This window comes from Asterias rubens, chromosome 19, assembly GCF_902459465.1.
Source record: "Asterias rubens chromosome 19, eAstRub1.3, whole genome shotgun sequence".
Lineage (NCBI taxonomy): Eukaryota > Metazoa > Echinodermata > Asteroidea > Forcipulatida > Asteriidae > Asterias > Asterias rubens.
This window is the reverse complement of record NC_047080.1, coordinates 398,629-411,048: the sequence shown is the minus strand read 5'-3', so window position 1 is coordinate 411,048 and position 12,420 is coordinate 398,629. Positions and strand designations below refer to the sequence as shown.

The following is a 12,420-nucleotide window of genomic DNA, read 5'->3' as shown; positions in this document are numbered from 1 at the left end:
TCTGACTTAATGAAACAAAATGGCGACGACCGATGCGAGAACTGCGGATGTTATCCACGAAGACGAGGCAAGTTTATCTGAAATAGGACATAGTCATTAGTTTAAATGCTAGAAATGAACCATTGATATGTAAAGTGTTGATTAGTGTATCATTTAGTTAACGCTTGTGTGGAAGTGTTACTCTTTTAACGAGAAAGCACTGCCAGATGTGCTAGTTCTGTGTTCTGTGTTGACATTTATTTTCATTAGGGCGCCCTCTCGCCATGCTTGCTTTGCATGACATGTTGGAAGAGGGTGGGTGTGTTATGAAAATAAATTTGTATTAACAAAACCTTGGGTTTTTAAAGAGTTCTTGATGACAATGTTTGTTATTTGTTTTCCTTAATATAAATATGATAACACATTCAGACAGCTGAGCTATAAATTTGTGCAGGAAATCAATTCAAAATATTGTTCAACCCAGACCAGACAATCCAATCTTTGAATTTGATGAGAAATCATTAGAAATTTCTGAACGAATATAGGAGATGGTAGTCATCAACGTCAATCTGCAGCCCTATCAAAAACTGTTCCCAAAACTGAATTAAGCTACAGATCATTCTGAACCCCAGTATAAATTAGTAACATGGGCAGGATTGTTGGTGCTTACTCCCGGAAGGTTTGACCGCTATCGTCTGCAGGGAATGAACCTCATAGTTAGTTCTAGGAGTAGTTGGTGATATGGTCACACAATTTGAGGGAAATTGAGCACCATTGGCTATCACCAAAAGGGCAAACAAACTGGACAACAGCAGTCCTATTAATTGTTGTTAAATAAGTAAAGCATTAATTGCTGTCTATTTAAAGCAATTATGAGAGTATCTGAAAAGGTTAATATTTAATTAGAGCCATATTTCTCAAATTGTTCCACTAATTGCGATTTTATTTCCATTGCGTGTCTATCTACAGAGCTTGGATCTTCCCGAGTTGAATCTTGGTGTTCTGGATCTAACATCAGATGAGTTCATCCTTGATGAGGTAGATATTCATATTCAACAAAATCTAGAAGATGATGTTGTCAAAGCAGCTCTTGAATCGGTAAGTATAATTCTTCCCACTCCAAACCTTGCACGAAACCTAACTGTAATGGATACGACAATACAAAAAGTTTAAGAATATTTTTCAACCCTTTGTGAATTGTTTCTGCCCTGATTTGACTTACTGTGTATTTGATTTGCAGGGAGTGGATCTTCGTCAGTACTCCAAGCAGGTTGAAGCCGAGCTCCAGACAGTGGAAAATGCCTCCATCCAAGACTGTATCCTTGTAGACTTCAACTAATAGATATGAAAAATGAGTGGATGTGTTTGAACTGGATAATTGTGTGTGGATACAGTACAGAACTTCCCTATTGAGAAAATGACATCCATAAAAGCCAGAGTGTGGAGTTTTAGAATGTTTAGATTTAGAATAATCGTTCAAGGTGATGGAAGTTAGTGGATGGGTGACTTTTCAGTGAAAGTTTATAGTGGTTGTGCGGATTTTTTTTGATAGAGATTACCATTGGTTGATGTTGGTGGATTTATAGTGGATATAAGGTGTTTGAAGATTGTTGCATTTTAACTGGTTGTTGATGTTTTACACTTCTTGATAAATTATTCTTAACTGATCTAACAGATATTAAAGAAAGCCAAAACATTGCCAGCTTGCACAACCAGATATCGGCATGTGACACAATACTTGAGGTAAGTACCTTTCAAGCTGTATACAAAAAGGGCAAACCCTGTAGGCATGGCAAGGGATAATAATGGTGTAAGGCTGTACTTGGATAAGGGATAACAATGGTGTAAGGCTGTACTTGGATAAGGGATAACAATGGTGTAAGGCTGTACTTGGATAAGGGATAATAATGGTGTAAGGCTGTACTTGGATAAGGGATAATAATGGTGTAAGGCTGTACTTGGATAAGGGATAATAATGGTGTAAGGCTGTACTTGGATAAGGGATAATAATGGTGTAAGGCTGTACTTGGATTAATAATGGTGTAAGGCTGTACTTGGATAAGGGATAACAATGGTGTAAGGCTGTACTTGGATAAGGGATAACAATGGTGTAAGGCTGTACTTGGATAAGGGATAATAATGGTGTAAGGCTGTACTTGGATAAGGGATAATAATGGTGTAAGGCTGTACTTGGATAAGGGATAATAATGGTGTAAGGCTGTACTTGGATTAATAATGGTGTAAGGCTGTACTTGGATAAGGGATAACAATGGTGTAAGGCTGTACTTGGATAAGGGATAACAATGGTGTAAGGCTGTACTTGGATAAGGGATAATAATGGTGTAAGGCTGTACTTGGATAAGGGATAATAAGGGTGGAAGGGCTGTACTTGGATAAGGGATAATAATGGTGTAAGGCTGTACTTGGCTAAGGGATAACAATGGTGTAAGGCTGTACTTGGATAAGGGATAACTAATGGTGTAAGCTGTACTTGGATAAGGGATACAATGGTGTAAGGCTGTACTGGGATAAGGGATAATAATGGTGTAGGCTGTACTTGGATAGAATAAATGGTGTAAGGCTGTACTTGGATAAGGGATAATAATGGTGTAAGGCTGTACTTGGATAAGGGATAATAATGGTGTAAGGCTGTACTTGGATTAATAATGGTGTAAGGCTGTACTTGGATAAGGGATAATAATGGTGTAAGGCTGTACTTGGATAAGGGATAATAATGGTGTAAGGCTGTACTTGGATAAGGGATAATAATGGTGTAAGGCTGTACTTGGATAAGGATAATAATGGTGTAAGGCTGTACGTGGATAAGGGATAATAATGGTGTAAGGCTGTACTTGGATTAATAAATGGTGTAAGGCTGTACTTGGATAAGGGATAACAATGGTGTAAGGCTGTACTTGGATAAGGGATAACAATGGTGTAAGGCTGTACTTGGATAAGGGATAATAATGGTGTAAGGCTGTACTTGGATTAATAATGGTGTAAGGCTGTACTTGGATAAGGATCCAATTGACTTGGAAAGGAGTATAATAATACAATATTCTTACAGCGGATGGAGGAGATGTTGAATGGATTCCAGTCAGATCTTGGAAGCCTCAGTGCCGAGATCCAGACGCTACAGAACCAATCCATCGCGATGAACATCAAGCTGAAGAACAGACAAGCAGTCCGTGGGCAACTCAGTCAGTTTGTGGATGAGATGGCAGTACAGGAATCCATGATCACGTAAGTGGCATTCCTCCCCCTTTTATTTTGGAGTTAATTTTGACTAAAATGTATTGGTTGACCAAATGCTGTCCCCCCCCCCCCCCCATACGGGATAATAACCTACATGTAGGCTGGATTCAAAAGAGGGCGCTATCAGAGGAAGTTTCTACACAGTTCACTGTATGATTGGACAGAATCTCCTGCTACACCGGCAATCATCCAACTATTTACATGTTGACAGTCTTTCTATTTTGTCAATATGTTTTCGGGGGTGCCAGGCAGAAGCCATTCAATCTTTTAACTGCCGTGTAGACAGGGATCACACCAAAGTTTACGACACAAACTGGTGGCTGTAGGAGAGGGACCACCTACAGGGGGATGTGACTTTTTATTTACAAATATCAAATAAATAGCCACAAAGGGAAACTGACTGGGCAGATTTAAACAATCTTAAGTTTTACAAAGAAAGTTTGACTAGAGCAGGAATCCAACCTTTGGAGAGATTTTTATTAGCTGTTGCGACCTACCGTCGGAACAGGTATTGTTTCTGTCGAGATTTTTATTTTTTTTAAAACCCATAGCAATTGCACACGTTTTTTTCTTTTAACCTCCTAGACCATAACTTCAAAAGAGTGAAATTATATACCAAATTGAAGCTTAGAACATAAGCTTTACTCTAAATGTAAACAAAATTAAAAATCTTAATTAATTAGCCACGTAATCTTCATTTGAATATATAACTGGATGCAGTCGCTTCCATGTTATTGTTAAATATTCTCTTTGGTAAATGCCATACAGTATGTACCTATCATGAGTTGTGACTTCTTGAGATGAGTCTACGCGTTTGAACCAAACTGGATGCAGTCGTTTCCATGTTATCGTTAAACATTCTCTATGGTAAATGCAATTCAGTATGTACCTACATACTGTATCATGAGTTGTGACTTCTTGAGAGGAGTCTACTCAAGTCTCTTTTTCTTGTTTTTCTTCACACGTTCTGGACCACAGCAAAGTCTCTGTTTCTTCGTTTCCTAACCGAATTCTGGACCAATATGCTTTGTACACGAATGTTTAGGGTTTTTTGTTTAACGAACGTGCGTATATAAATAGGGGTTTTTGACGACGACGACATACCATGGTGTCCACAGAATTACACTAAACTTAAACAGTTTGAAGATAATGACAGTTGAAAGCTTCCCTTAAAATATTACTTGCTGTGGTGTTGTAGTTTTTGAGAAATAAGTGAAAAAATGTAAAATTTAGACTCTGAGGTGGCGTCGTCCGTGGACGAACGTGCGTAATTGAATAGGTTTTTTTGACGACGACGACGTCGTCGTCAAAAACCCATAAAGGCATCTAATACTACATTTCAACCCTACTTAATAGTTATAGGCGTTAGCAGTTCATATTTAGTGACAATGTTCGCTAAATCATGAAACGAGAATTATTTCGCCGGATCATAATCCCCTCTGTTGATATACATACATGTAAACCCTCAGATTATGCATTGGCCGTTATACGTTATAGCCTAGTGGTCATCAGTCGCACTTACTTCGCTGATACCTGCGAGTTCCAATTTCCGTACGATCACAGTTTTTTTTGTATCCCCCAAAACTAAAAAAATATTTCTTTTTGTAATATTAAAGTTAGATTAATATCTTTATATCGATAGTGTTGCCTTTTCTTTTTCTCATTTGTTAGCCCAACATAACATGTGTGCATGCATGACACGATGATGTTTGAAAAACACAGTAAGCGGAAAATGGTGATCATAAGCGCAGAGTTTGGTGGTAAATCAAATCGTACTAGATCAAACATCAAACCACCGACCCCCAAAAATGTTAACAATCGTAATTACTTAACCACGTGACCCATATTTGCATATTTATTTGGGAAATCTTTGTAGCACCATATCTCAAGAAGTACACTGCCGTTTTTTAGACTGTTTGTAGTTAAAGACTCCTTGGGGGATTGGAAATTAATTTTGAAAAACCGTGACCTCAAGTTGACCTCTACTCCCGGGTCAACCCAAAGTGTGGCAATATCGATTTTCAAACTGTTTTCAGTTAGAGACTTATTGGGCATTGGAGGTAAGCCTTAGGTTACCATGACCCCATGTCGACCTCTACTTCCGGGTCAACCGGAAGTGGCACCATAACTCATTCAGCATTTTCGTCTTTTTTTCAATGATAGACTCCTTGGTCATTTTAGCTCATAATCCAAGCAAAAGAACACGGAACAGCTTTGTGTTTGTTCACAAACACCTAATGTCTAGTTTTGTATTATTTCTTGTTGATATCCAGTCACATCTTAGACACATCGGTCACAGAGCGACAGTTCCTAGAGCAACTCCATGAGTTGAATCACAAGATAAGCTTTGTCAAGGAGCAGTCGTTTAAGGAGGCCATCTCATGTAAGGATGTACAGGACATCTTAGAGAAGCTCAAACTCAAGGTATATTGGCTGATCCTTAAAATTTAGTCTGTACCTCATCTTTTTAACCAAAAGCTTCGAGATTTAAAATAATCCTTTATACCATACCTGTACAGGATTATTTTCAATCAAATAGAAACTTTTTTCCTAGAAATATTTTGTTTTGTTTGTCAATGGACCTGTTAAAATGACCACCATCAAAACACACAAATTTGAATACCAGTATAAGCTTGACATGGTGTATTGCTTAAAAGTTTTGATTATTTGTTTATTGAGTTCTTCAAAGCAAACTTTAAAGAAAACTATTTGGATGGGAAGGAATTTCTAAAAAAGACCAATGTATTATTCTTTAAATGAACTTTGTCATGTCATGCTTATCCTTGGCCTTGACAAGGCATTTTGTTATAACCATTTTAATATGAAGTTGAAATAACATTTTTGTTTCAGGCAATAGCAAAGATTCGTGAGTTTCTACTACAGAAGGTGAACCAAATGAGGAAACCAATGACGAACTACCAGCTACAACAGAACACCATGCTGAAATTCAGGTAGGTCATCCCAATCCTCTGTATGGAATGCAGTAGAAAAATAATAAAAAGTTTACACAAACTTTGTCTGCCACAAGTTAAATTCTTCACGTCGGAAAACATGTTATCTACAAACAAAATTTGTACAGACTTGGGGGGGATTTTTTTAAAGCATACAATGTAGAACAACTTTGGATTTTCCTCAAATTTGTAGTAGCTTGATTTTCTCCTGTTTTTCTTCAAGACCTGAGAACCACTTCTCTCATTTATATTTCTAGATTTTTCTTTGAGTTTCTGTTAGCCAATGAGCGGCACATAGCCAAAGAGGTACGCGACGACTATGTGGACACAATGAGTAAAGTGTACTACTCATACTTTAAGGGATACATAAGTAGACTCATGAAACTACAGGTAAGACTACTCATTTAAAACTCATTTATAGACGGTTTTAGTCTTGTGAGTAAAGACCAATTGGACAAATTTCTTCCAGCAATTTCACAATTGGCCAGTTACCCCACAAGTTTAGATTTTTTTTTTTTTAGCAGTGCTTGTAAGTTTTGATGGTCATTAATTTGTGAAGTAATCACCAATCTATTGCCCTTCCTTAAATACTTTAGGAAAAAATCAAAAAGTACGCTTTAAAAAAAAACCCAAACTAATCTAGACTTGTGGACCAAGTTTGAAATTGTCAGAAAAATGTTGTTCCATGTGGTCAACCTATTTTAAGAAAAGGATTCACTTTGAATTGTTGTGTAATTTTTGAGTCAATAATAAACATAAATGAATTGGATGGATTTGAAAAATTTAAGACCAGTGGTGATGTGGACATTTTTAGTGATCAAATCAATGGCACCTTTGGATTATTCATGAATTTCATTTTCTTTTTTATCTCAGTATGATGAGGTGGCAGACAAGGAGGATTTGATGGGAGTTGAAGACACTGCAAAAAGAGATATCCTTTTTATACTCTAAACCATTTTTGACTCTGAACACAGAATTACTAAAATGAGTTTCTTGTTGTTTTATCATATTTATGTATTTACCTTTTGTTTGTGTTTCCTTAACATTTCACACGATTTTTCTCCAAACCATCTCTCAAAAACCGCTCCACTGTTTTTACTCTTGGTAACCGTGGCAACATCATCAACAACAATCTTGAAGCACCAATTATTATTCCACACGCTGCACAGAAAGATGATACCAAGGTACTATACTGGTTTTTGTTTTCTAATTTTTGTTTACAATAAAATAATTCAAATAACTAACAAGCATAAAGAGTAATAATAATTTTTATCAGGGATAAAATAGTTTACTATTTTGTTAACTATACTGATGTGATCTTTGAGTCCTGCATTAAAAGGTATACAGCTACTGTTGGATTCAAAACCACAACCCCTGCATTCCCAGATACCTTCACCACTAGAAAAACGATTGTACCCAGTGTCAAGATGCCAATTCAAATTGTTTAAATATACCTCCTCAACATTGGGTTCTACCTGTAGCTTCAGACCTTTATGTCAGCAGCCATTCTGTATTTGTTTGAATTTCAGCACACCTTTGAGAGTCTGTTCCGCAGCCAGCACTACGCACTCCTTGACAACTGTTGCCGGGAGTATCTGTTTGTGTGTGATTTCTTCATGGTGTCTGGCTCCAGCGCCCAAGACTTGTTCAACGCCATCATGGGAAAAACACTCTCCATGTTCCTGGTAAGATATCAACTCGTTCGGTTGAAACTTGTTAATATGCCGAGTTTATAACCTTCCAATACTCTGATAAACTGATTGACTATTCAATGCCATTCAGCTGGGTTGAGTACCTTGTGACCGAGCTATTTGTGTACTGTCCATATTTCATACTGCAGGCTGGCATAGTGCATCTATCACACAAAACCCCAATGTGTGAGGTGAAATGGTCTGACAGTAGGAGGGTTGACTGTGTACCAAGAGCAAGTTCAAGTGTGCACCATGGTTAGCTAAATGCTGACCTATTTTGACTGTACTCCAGGCTGGTTGACCATTTTGAACCAGCCTCGGGACCATAATTTCTTCCCTGGTCCCAGTAGTTTTGTTTAATGCAAACTCGTGTAAAACACAGAATGGAACCAGTGACACCATAGCGAAATAGCAGTGGGAAATGGAAGTGTTGAATACCGTACCAATAGTTGACTAGACTTTCAAATGAGTTGTTGGAGTGTGTACATCAATGCTCATGTAAATTGTTAGTCAGTGATCAATCATGGGCCAACTAAATGTGCACTCGAACTTGCTCTAAAATGTCTGCTTGATTAGATAAGAAGTTCTGTTTTGATTTGTTATTAAGTTCTGTTTTAATTGTAGAAACACATGGACATGTATACCAATGAGTGTTTTGACTCCATTGCTGTGTATCTATGTCTACACATCATCTTGAGGTATCGGATGCTAATGCACAAGCGAGCTGTGCCAGCCCTAGACAAGTAAGTTGACTACCCTCAAAATTTTCCGCCATACAGTTAATTGGTGTTGGGAGTATAGCGCAGAACATCTGTGGTTTTTGCGTTTTTAGGTGTTGGTAGCATTTCACCCGGAACACCTCCTGCTTTGCCTTCTCTTTTTCCTCACAGGTATCCCCTTTTTTCAGCCTGCGTTCTTTTTCTCCCTCTTCCCACATTTGATATTGTCCTTTGTGTTTCCATCTTCTTGTGGTTAAACCAGCCACTTCCCTGCAACCCCTCCCCCACCTTTTGTCTCTCTGCGTTTGTTTTTACTGTGTGCTCTCTGACTCATTCTCTATTTATATATTTCCACTTGTCTGCTTATTTTACTCTTACTTAGCCGTTTGTTTGTTGTGTTGTCATTTAGCCTTCAAGAAAGACTCTGCTAGGGTTCAAACAGCAGGCCATCAACTTTGTTGTTGTTGCATTTATACAATATGTCCTTTGGGTTGGTAAGTAGTTTGCAACAGCTAATTATATTTTCTGACTTAAACATTGTTTAACCATGGAGGTAGCTCCATGGTTTAACCTCCTCAATCATCCACCTTTTATATTTCATGTTTTTGCAGATATTGGGAGACACTTCTAGAAATGTTATGGCCACGTTTTGAATACATCTTGGAGCTGAATATCCACAGTATTAAGGAAGCAGACCCACAGAGGATGGGTTCCATCGACATCAGACCGCATTACGTGAGTAAACAAACAATTAGTTAAAGAGGGACTTTACTGGTTACTCCCGAACTAAACTTCTAAGATAAATGGGGGCAATGCCATGGATACACTGAAAACCAAAATTTTACTATCTATTCTAGCCCGTATTGGTAGCCAATTTTAAACATTTTGAACGGCTGTGATGGATTCCCAAATGCAAGTTCTTTTATTGTAATTACTTTTTCTCGTACCCTTGCCCTTTACCAAGCATTTTTATTTTTTTATAATACACAACTTGTAATACATCAGGGAGCTAATATCAACTGTTCACCCGAAATAAACCATGTTATATTTGTGTACTGTTTATGTTTCAAACAGATCACACGTCGATACGCGGAATTCTCCGGCGCTATCGTGAGTTTGAACGAGACATTCCCAGATGAGCGAGTCAATCGGCTATTAGCCCGCCTCATGTCAGATGTAGAGAACTTCATCCTGAGAATGGCGGCTGAGTTTCCACTACGGAAGGAGCAACTCATCTTTCTTATCAATAATTATGACATGATGCTCAATGTCATCAATGTAAGTCTCAAGATGTTTAGATGAGTTTACCAGAAAATAGTTTTTAAGAGCAAGTTTAGTCTGAAGATTGTATTCTGCCTTATCCGATGGCCAAGTTAAATAAAACACCAGTGGATCGTCCCAACCCTCATCATTTTTTGAAGCCACATTCTTATTTTTCTTCTACTTTTGTCCATCTTGGCTTTTTATCTTGGCACCATTCTTTCGACGTTTCTTTCAGACATGACCTTTACTTTGTGAATTGATGTTAGTCAAACCTTGCGGCCGTTTTCAGCCGCTTTGGACATTTTGGTTCAAGCTGCTTGTGGCCGCTATGGTCTGTAAATGGTTAAATTCACTTTGATAATCCACTCTGTTTCTTTCAGACATGACCTTTACTTTGTGAATCGATGCGAGTCAAACCCTGCTTGTGACCGCTATGGTCTGTAAATGGTTAAACTCACTTTGATAATCCACTCCGTTTGTTTTTCTACCAGGAGAGGACAGCTGAGGATTCTAGGGAATCAGACAGCTTCCGGCAGCTTCTTGAGGCAAGAACTCATGAGTTTGTTGAGGAGGTGTTGATGCCACATTTTGGTGCCATGATGATGTTTGTCAAAGATGCCGAGTCGCGTCTTGAGAGGGGCCAAGCGGACATGATGAAAAATCAAGATCGTAAGTCGAGTTCAGTTCTTGCGTCTTCAGGAAAGATACTTACTATGAAGTAAGATTTGTGGGATGGCTATGTGTTTATGTAGATGTTGTTTAATAGGGGGATTGGCTACACTAATGTCTGATAGGCACTGCATGGAAACATACCAAAGGATTTGGCAAGAACGTGTGTCATAATTGAGCAGTTAACAGCACCGGACTCAAGCTCTGGTAATTCTGTTCAGCAGAATGTGGGCTTGAGTCCCGGTAGTGACGCTCGTGTCTTTTACCAAGACATTTAACCATTATTTGTGCAAGCATTGATTTAGATGTAAAGCTGTGGGTCCTGTTTGTTGTGTCATGTACGTACAAGAGCCTAGTACACTATTGCCAAGGGAAGGGGTTTGTCCCAGTATTTATAAGCCTTTTTTATCTTGTTGTTGTAGGTCGTGTGGAGCAACTGGTGAGAGAATTTGGCACTACTTGGAAGCAAGCAATTGAGACGATCAACCAAGACGTTATGAGATCCTTCACTAACTTCAAGAATGGAACCAGCATCTTACAAGTAAGTTAACCTGACCACCTTGGAATCTTAAATAAAACATTTATCATTATCATCATCATTAGACATTGACTCTGTCACCTCATCCTTAAATTGTTATGGGGGCACATTCCTGGAGACCCAACCTTCACCTGTTCAAATGTATTAGTTTGTTTAAGATAATCTTCCCATCAAGGGAACTCTGCAAACTCCCACAAGGGAATATAAACACCAAGCTGGCAAAAGCCAATCTCTCTCATACAAACATTGGTTTAACGTCTTCGCACGAATCAAGAAATTGTGACACAGTACCAAGATGACATAATCTATGTGAATTCCTGTGGTCTGTTTCAGAGCACATTGACTCAGCTGATTCAGTATTACCATCGCTTCCAGAAGATTCTATCTCAAGCTCCATTCAAGAATATGGCGGTACGTGGGGAGCTCATTAATATTCATCATCTCATGGTAGAGGTCAAGAAGTTCAAACCTGCTTTCTAAGACACACCCCCCCCCCCTTAATAGATAAATAAATATTTAGGCCCTTAAAGGCAGTGGACACTATTGGTAATTACTCAAAATTGTTATTAGCATAAAACCTTTCTTGGTGACGAGTAATGGGGAGCTGTTGATAGTTTAAAAGATTGAGAAAAAGGCTCCCTCTGAAGTACTGTAGTATTCAAGAAAGAAGTTGTTTTCCACGAATTTGATTTTGAGACTTCAGATTTAGAATTTGAGGTCTCAAAATCAAGCATCTGAAAGCACACAACTTCGTGTGACAAGGGTGTTTTTTCTTCCATTATTGTCTCGCATCTTCGACGACAAATTGAGCTCAAATTTGAACAGGTTTGTTATTGTAGGCATATGTTGAGATACACCAAGTGAGAAGACTGGTCTTCAACAGTTACCAATAGTGGCGAGTGTCTTTAATAATGTAATAAATAGGTAATTAAATAAATAACTTTATAAATATAAATATAATATATACGTGTGTGTTCTTGTACACACATGAGAAGCCTCTGGTGCATTTGTATGGCCAGGATAAACTGAATCGCATGAAAATCACAGCAAGACTTGACTGCCTCTGTATATGCAACTTCAGAACTAGCTAACATGTGTTTTATTATGTAGTAAGATACATATAGTTGAACCGTGTTTAAACGTTGAATCGTTACTTTGTAAACAAACAAGCTGCGTTGTCTTTTGTCTCGTTGATTCCACAATTGAATCTTGTGCGTGTTTTCATCATACATTAATCCTCTCTTATTGATATGTAATATCAATGTTGGTTGTCCTGTAGTTACTTGTAACTTATTATATGCTTATTGTATTTGATATTGAGTAATTGATCTTCATAGAATGATAGCTTGTATCTA

At 38.1% G+C, this 12,420-nt stretch overlaps 1 protein-coding gene across 1 annotated transcript; it reads left to right on the top strand.

Annotated features, from left to right (window-relative positions):
* The first annotated feature begins 19 nt into the window (after positions 1-19).
* On the top strand, positions 20-11,625 carry LOC117303115 (vacuolar protein sorting-associated protein 52 homolog). Its single transcript, XM_033787210.1, has 17 exons — positions 20-67; positions 949-1,077; positions 1,220-1,295; positions 1,655-1,722; positions 3,047-3,222; positions 5,508-5,658; positions 6,085-6,185; positions 6,443-6,575; positions 7,059-7,116; positions 7,239-7,369; positions 7,715-7,870; positions 8,501-8,619; positions 9,207-9,330; positions 9,670-9,873; positions 10,350-10,527; positions 10,950-11,068; positions 11,399-11,625. Exons 1-17 carry the CDS (start codon positions 20-22, stop codon positions 11,543-11,545), a joined length of 2,118 nt encoding a protein of 705 aa, XP_033643101.1. The 3' UTR covers positions 11,546-11,625.
* The last annotated feature ends 795 nt before the right edge of the window (positions 11,626-12,420 follow it).

What these genes read in the sequence shown, in the direction of transcription:
- LOC117303115 (XM_033787210.1), top strand. Translation starts at nt 20, where the DNA reads ATGGCGACGACCGATGCGAGAACTGCGGATGTTATCCACGAAGACGAG. An exon ending in TGAAGACACTGCAAAAAGAG is followed by an intron (nt 7,117 to 7,238) that starts ATATCCTTTTTA and finishes AACATTTCACAC; the next exon opens with GATTTTTCTCCAAACCATCT. An exon ending in ATGGAACCAGCATCTTACAA is followed by an intron (nt 11,069 to 11,398) that starts GTAAGTTAACCT and finishes GGTCTGTTTCAG; the next exon opens with AGCACATTGACTCAGCTGAT.